General features: G+C 37.8%; 1 protein-coding gene across 1 annotated transcript; it reads right to left on the reverse strand.

Moving 5' to 3' along the window:
- Positions 1–1,034: 1,034 nt before the first annotated feature.
- On the reverse strand, positions 1,035–3,229 carry LOC130724033 (probable protein phosphatase 2C 13). The gene is made up of 2 exons (XM_057575193.1): positions 2,884–3,229; positions 1,035–2,454 (listed from the first exon to the last, which is right to left on the reverse strand). Exons 1-2 carry the CDS (start codon positions 3,076–3,078, stop codon positions 1,480–1,482), a joined length of 1,170 nt encoding a protein of 389 aa, XP_057431176.1. The 5' UTR covers positions 3,079–3,229; the 3' UTR covers positions 1,035–1,479.
- Positions 3,230–7,743: the final 4,514 nt, after the last annotated feature.

Here is a 7,743-nt window from a genome sequence, read left to right on the forward strand (position 1 = left end):
TGCTGCTTCTTCTATTTATAGTGCTGTTCCTGCCCACGTTCTTGGCGGTTTTTCTTGGATGCATGATGGCTTCGTGGGTTTTGAATTTTGGCGCCATGCCCCACGTTTAGCCGGTGGTCTTCGCGCACGTGACTCTATTGCCACGTGGATGGTTCTGAGTCGTGGGCAACCGTTGCTATTCGTGGCATCGTGGGTATATGCACGTGCTTGTAGTTGCTTGTTACTCGGTAACTGCCTCTTCCATTAAGATGATCGAGATTTCTTCATCTGCTGAGTTTGTCGAGATATAGCTCTCACTAACTTGACTTTGAGGGACACCGTGTGCTGAGTTGCCGGTTTCGCCATAACCCTTTCTGTCGAGAACCCACCTTTGCACCATGGTGTCGAGAGTCGTAGTACTCGTAATTTTTAGCTTAACACATAGTTTAGGGTTTGGATATTGACATTGTTGGGTAGTTGTGATTCTATTGGTAGTAGGTTGCTTCTTGAATGACGGTGGCAATTTAAGTTGTAAGAGAAGGTCTTTGCCAATCATTACGAGGTCAAGCTCACGATCGTGGAAAGACAGATCGGTATTTGACCTTTGTTGTTCACTTGGGTCCGAAATTTGGGTTGAGGAAGACCTTGTTTTGGACGGATAAACAGTGATTGTTAGCGAGCAAAGATGGATTAGGGTCTAAGTCAGGTATATCATCTGAGGCCAATATTCCAAATGAAACACCAACTTCACTATCAAGGACACTATAGCTACAACAACACAGCTATTAGCAGAGGATAGTCCGTAAAAACCATTAGTCAATGATTAAAAGATCAACATCTTAGGTACCACATTCTACCACTTATAGCAGAACACTTGATTGGCTTTGCTTATTTTCCAAATAAGTAAGAACTCAATATATATGAGTCTTGTGAAATTGAAGCTTAATCATCACAACCAGACAACCAGCAGTAAATCATAATGTTATTAGAACATCTTTTCGCAGAAACACCTGGTACATTTGTAGGATCTGGACAGTGAGGGTGGAGAAAGGTGGTTTGAAAGCTTCATTTTTATAAGCATGAAACCATAGAACATTTATTGTCAAGTTTCTCATCCCATGAATCAAACAAAGAGCTAGAGTATACCTAAATAGTGAGAAGTATATTTACAGATTAACAATCAGAAATCAATTCACCACGGTTCCCGCCAAAATTAGCTAGATACATTTCTCTCAAAACCATCCAAATAACACAGAAAGCACCTCACTTAAATAGGTCTAAACCACCCAGCCCTCATCAACTATCGTCTATACCTACAAAACTGCTAGCTGCTTTTCTCTAACTCAACAACAGCCTATAAACATGAATCAATTTTTCTACGAAAGGAACATTTTTTCTATGCTAGCTAGCTGCTTTCCTCTAACTCAACAACAGCCTACAAACATGAATCAATTTTTTTATGAAAGGAACAATAGTGAATCATGAGAACTGTATTTACATTCAGTTTCCCTCTAGCAAACTCCTCAATCTATTTCGGGCCTCTTCAGACAGAGAGCAAGCTCTGAATCTTCGCCTTTGTGGTGGACATGATTCAACAATGGTTTCAACAGATGACAAGCAAATAACAATCACAGTGAGATTATCTGATGTGTGTAGGCGCAATGCTTCCTTGACTAGCTCTCTGGCACATTGCTGTGGGTCATCATGCCTCCTTAATCCACGCCGTACAAGACTAACTGCATCCTGGCATGACATTACATCCCAGATCCCATCACACCCAATGATCAAAAACTCATCATCCTCTGTCAATGTGGCCACTTTAACATCTGGCTCAGCAATAAGAGGCGACGCAGAACCAAGTGGAAGTTTCAAGTCCCAATCCCCAAGGGCACGAGTGACTGAAAGATAGCCATTGAGATACCCATCATCAATAAAACCACCTAACTCCTCCACTCTCCTGCGTTCAGGTAAATAACTAGGTCTGTGGTCTTCAGTCATCTGAACAGCAACTCCTCGCCGACAAAGAACAGCTCGACAATCACCAGCGTTCGCAACCAGCAAATGCCTTCCAAGTATAAGTGCAGTTAACGCTGTTGTCCCGCAGGAACTGCTAACACACTTTTCATCAGCCAAGGCATGATCTGCAACTAAAAAAGCTCTCCGATGAGAATCTTCCAACCTCTTCAGAGAAACCGCATCAGCATCATATGATTGTAACATATCAGCATCTTCAAAAAACAATCTCATAGCATTCTCCTTAACAAAAGCAGCTGCATCAGGCCCTCCATGACCATCAAAAACCGCATAAAAAGCACTCGGTATAGCATACTTGAACACAAATCCAAGATGGGCAGCTAGATCATCTATTTGAATGTGCTCATCATCCATAGACCCCCTCGGTCCAATATCAGTACAGCTACCAGAACGAACTTTTGGGGTAAACTTCATAGCCGCCGGAGCAGTGCAACTCACAGCCTGTAATATACAGAAGAAAACAAAAATCAGATCACCACAACAAGAAGAATCTGATCAAACAAATAAACAAATTATGGAAACACTCAATTCAAAAAGCTAGATTGCAAAACCCCAGTAACCACACCATAGTAGAATCTATTCATCCCCAAATCTCTAACAGCAAAAAAAAAGATCACATTCAAAATCATCAAACCCAGTTCATATCATTCACAGATGAATCCACACCGATCAACACACAATTATCCCAAAACCCCACCGCTTCAAACCCAAGAGACAACAACCGACAAGGCCAAGTTCCATTTTTTTCCACCGAATAAGAAAAAAAATCGCAACCCAGAAATGAATTTTTGAGAAAGAATCTAAATTCAAACACAAACAGCAAAAACCCCAATTCACAAAAAAGGGGGAAAACTGGAAAACGAAACATACCGATTCAAAACGCGGCGTTTCAGCAGAACCCAAATCGGAGGAAGCCTTGACATGGCTAAAGACTGGAATACCGGCATTGGAGGAAGGTGAAACCTCAACCTTGAGAGCGTGTTCTTGCGCGACGTGAAGGTGATACTTAACATCCAAAACGGGAATGGTCTGTTGTTGACAGATGAGTTCCGTTTCCACCACCATCTTCTTCTTCTTCTTCTTCGACTTCAATCAGCAGCAGTAGCAGAGGACAGAGATTAACTAGGTTTATACGAATTAGGGATTTCAATTTGGGGGTTTCTTGGAGCGAATTAGGGTTTGCTTTTCGTTGAAGAGAATGAATGAATGAACTGAATAGCGCGTTTTCGCGGGGTAGTTATAAAAGACGCACTAGTCACTGTGGAATGGTTGAAAAGACTATGTTACCCTTGGATTACTATATAGTCCGTGGATTCTTCGAATCTGCGGAAAGGATAAATTTGTCAATAAGAGCTTGGGTTCGCCACGCTTCCGTGTATGAAATGAGGAGAATAAGCCCCTAGTAATTAAAGTAGTACTATAAGTTAATTCTAAATTAAGATAATTATCTTTTGCTATCCAAATTTTATAGATTCTCTTTTAGATATTATTGTCAATCCTTAAATTTTATGAAATTTAAAATGAATCTAATTTGATTTATTTTTTATTTATGACATGTGTGACCACCTATTTATGATATGTTGCATGTTATTTCTGACATAAGAAGAAAAAAATCTTACTTTTTTTATCTCAGAAAGATAAATTACACTATTTAAAAATCGATATCTTTATTTTCCCCTCTCCAACTCATATATCCTCAATCACTTAAGCTATTTTTCGGGAAATATGATAAATAATTTAATCTAATACAAATATATAATATTTTAAAAAAATCTAATTCAATTTTTTTTATGAAAAGAATTCAAATTGAGATAATAGTTTGTTACAATTTTCTGTTATATTTTATTTGTTATATTATCTAATTTTGAAATTTTAAATTCACATAACCCGCGCGTAAGCAACTTCATTAGAATTGAGTACTAGAATATGATAGCTTTATGTCAAATGGGATCTCGGATTTTATATCATTTAGATTTAGATAAAGCATTTCTTTTTTTGAACTTTAGATTTAGATAAAGCATGCCGACTAAGTAATTGATATTCATATGCTTGAATATTATTTTATATTGAATGATTATTTGGTTAGATTAAATATGCACCAATTATTTTGTTACGGCGTGGCAGTGCCGGTGCGTGTGCTCGTGGATTTTGAATATCCAGGAGTACACGTATCCTCTGATTTGGTGGATGTTGCGTACACTTCAAGCAATTGTCACCCAAAGGAAAAATTTAAAATACATATTATTTCCCACCACGAGTTAATATATGGATAGCAATGAAGTAAAAAGAATAAGTGCAATATGGGTCAATTCCACTAAATTAATGGTTAATGAGAAGTCTCGCTTCTTTTTCTTCTATGCCTATTATAATTAGATTCTCTAGCTCTCAAGTTCAATGAAATTTCTTTTGAAAAAAAAAAGAGAGGTTCAATGAAATTGAGAAATGGTCCTTAATAAAAAATTCCTCTTTTCTAGTTATTGAAAAATTTGTTTGATTTGAATTCTCTTTATAGCCATTAAACATTGCAATATTGTTAATACAATCACCAACGTATGTGACAATTAATCCAAATCCTATATAATTATCTATGTGTAATTTATACATCAATTTTTGTAGCCCTTCAAATGTACTTTTAATCATTTTTTAGTGTTGTCTTCAAATGTATTTTTATTCATTTAGTACGTGTTGTCTTCTTCCTTCTTCCATTGATTTTTTAGAGACACTTCCTGCAAAGTTTTGATTCATTCATAACTCCATTACTCTTCAATCTCATATTCACTCACCTTCTCTACCTATTTTTCTCGTATTTTCTTATCACATCACCTATCATACCTCATATTTCTCTCTCATTTAATTTCTTCATTTTCTCCCTAGGTGGAGGTGTTGTCGAAGTGTGAAAGAAAAACTTATTGCTTGGAGAGTTCATTTGCTAGAAACTGCACGAGACCGAGTGTGGTGAATGACAAAGATCTCTCCAAGAGTGAGGCTCATAGGAATATTCAAACTCCCAATATAATGTATGGGTTCAAACAACCAACAATTTTTACCACTATGATCAACACCTATTAATTACAATAAAATTGGGTACAAACCTTTTAAATTAAGGATAAATATGTTTCAGTCCTCTAAATAGTAAAATATTGATTTTAGTCCTTTTAGTTTTTTTCATTAAATTTGGTTCCATAAAATAGAGAATTATTGATTTTGGTCACTCTGTTCATTTTTATGGTATCTTGTAGCGGTTCAAATCAGCTCTAACACATTTTATGACGGTTTTTGTGTATTAGTGATAGTTTTTAAACGGACACAAAATGTGTTATGGTTTTAAAACTAACACAAAAGGTCTTAGTGGTAGTTTAAACCGCCACAAAATCACACAAAATTTGATGGAGGGACCAAAATCATAATTCATAATTTTAGAGGATCAAAATGAAATTTTTAAAAAAATACCAATTCAATAATTCACTATCTTCGAATAACCAATAACATATTTAACCCTTTAGATTATAACACCATATTTTCAATGTTGTTACTTTTCTGTTTAAAAAAGAAATGTTGTTACTTTTCAAAAATAGAAAATAACAAGTCTTACCAAACTAGTTTATTTTTGTAACATAAAAAAACTAGTTTATTTTAACCTTAGAAATTTGAAAATAAAAAGTAAACTGTTTTCACGAATTCAGGAAATGAATTGAAAATAAAAACAGTTTTACAAACAAAACAGTCACTCTATCATTCCCCTTCCTCTACCCTGGTTTCCTAAACCTAGTCCTTATTTTCTCTGTTAACCGCTTTAGTTTTGGTGATTCCGCATCCAATCAAAGCTCAATATGAATTTGGGAAAAGAAAGCTTGAGAGAGTGCCATTTTTACATCGAAGACAGAGAAGACAGATCCGGTATGTCTTTTTGCATGGCATACAAAGAAGCCAAGCAGTCTAAGAATAACATGGAGTTGTGCACTTCCGTGGGATCTATGATATGCGCAGTGCTTCCAGAACTTAGAGATCCTATGGATCTCGCATTGAATGGAATAGGTGTCAGACCCCATGAAGTTACCTTACCATCGGAGGCCGGAAAATTCAATATTAATGTCGACGAGATTCCTAAGATGGACTGGCAAACTATCCTCGTCAATCTTGGTTGTTGCATCACTGTCGTTTTGAAGAATAATTATGAGAACGAGGAAAGCTACGATGCCTTCATGTCCTACTGTATTCGTAAAATGCAGGATTGTGTTGGATATGACTCTGACATCGCTGATGTTGATGTTCCCTTTGACTTTGAGAGAGCGAAAGCAATTAGGAGCATGCTTGGTGGTGTCACTTCCACTCTAAGGAGCACTATAGTGAATCATATGATGGTAAACATCAACTCCGGGAATGGAAGTTCTCAAATTTGCGGTATGTATAATTTTCTGTTCTATGACTTGTATTGGTCCGGGAGTGATGAATTTGACTCTATGAATGAGATATTGATTGAGCCTCAATCCATCATTCTCAATGACCCTCGTGTTGCTGAGGAGGTTGAGAATTTGATCCAGGCATGTGAAGATGTCAAATATCAGCGTGATCTAATTGACCCTCAGGCTTCAGTGCACACTTGGAGTCTCATGCGCATGGCGTCTGATGCGGAACTGCTATCGGTGGTGGACTGTTTGAGATTTCCTACTCTATTTGTTGTGGCACAAGAACTGGACAACAAGAGAGACCCTGGTTCGGGTGTTGCCAACTCTGCGGTGACTTCAATGGCAGGGGTGAACCTGACAACAGTAGAGGCTCTGGTCAAGCTTCACCGCGACAGCCAACGGCATGCCCTTCAAAATTGTAGCCCTGCTGCCGATTAATACCTTAATTACGGCTGTGATTTTATTTTCTCTGCATGCTAGGTTTTTATTTTTTTATCTCAGAATTTAACACCTTTTTAGTAAGGTTTTAATGACATATTTTGTATGCTTAATGTTTTTTTTAATAGAGAAATGTTAGTTGTTAGTAATGTTAGTAATCTAGTTCCCTCGAACAAAATTGTCTCCGAAGGATGACACTTGTCTTACATTAAAGTTAGTCCCTCCTCAGCTAACTCTGAAATCGTTCACCCTTCATCTCACCCACCCTTATATCCCCTTAACTTTTATCCATCAATCTCTTCTAATACATTAAAATGATGGATAACTTAATCCATCACCCAAAGGTAGGATAAGGCCTGATAAGTTTGATGTATTAGCTACTTAACAAATATTCCAACCCTAGCCCCATTCATCTTTCACGTTGTCACGTTCCACTCCATCTCTGCTATACCTTCATTCATCTTCTTCCTCCTTTCACCCTTCTCTTCTTCCTCCCCCGTTCCTCTTCTTCCTCCTCTGTTCTATTTTTTCTCCTAGCCCCTTATCCTCTTCTTCTTCCTTTCACCTTCTCACCTTTCACGCTGTTTTAGTTTTCCCTCAAATCGATTGTGGGATCTGTGGCTCTCGAACCAGACCCAAAACCTCCACAAAATCACCGCTTCTAACATCCAACATGAAGAGGAACAACCCAGGAACCCATCAGAGGAAGCTCCGCCGCAATCTGGATGCTTCCCCGGCGAGCAACTCGACCTGCAACTGACGATATCTCTCCTCTCCAATCTCCAATGGCTAGGAAAATGTCACCATTGTAATCAGATTGAAGAGAGGAACAATCCCCTTTAGCATTTTCATCTCCGACGAGTTTCGCCGCCGCTTTCCGCCGTTA

Source organism: Lotus japonicus, chromosome 6 (assembly GCF_012489685.1).
Source record: "Lotus japonicus ecotype B-129 chromosome 6, LjGifu_v1.2".
Classification (NCBI taxonomy): Eukaryota; Viridiplantae; Streptophyta; class Magnoliopsida; order Fabales; family Fabaceae; genus Lotus; species Lotus japonicus.

Bases quoted from the DNA above. Each gene is read 5' to 3' on its own strand.
- LOC130724033 (XM_057575193.1), bottom strand. From the start codon at position 3,078: ATGGTGGTGGAAACGGAACTCATCTGTCAACAACAGACCATTCCCGTT. The intron at 2,455-2,883 runs GTATGTTTCGTT...TGTATATTACAG, and splicing joins AAACGCCGCGTTTTGAATCG to GCTGTGAGTTGCACTGCTCC.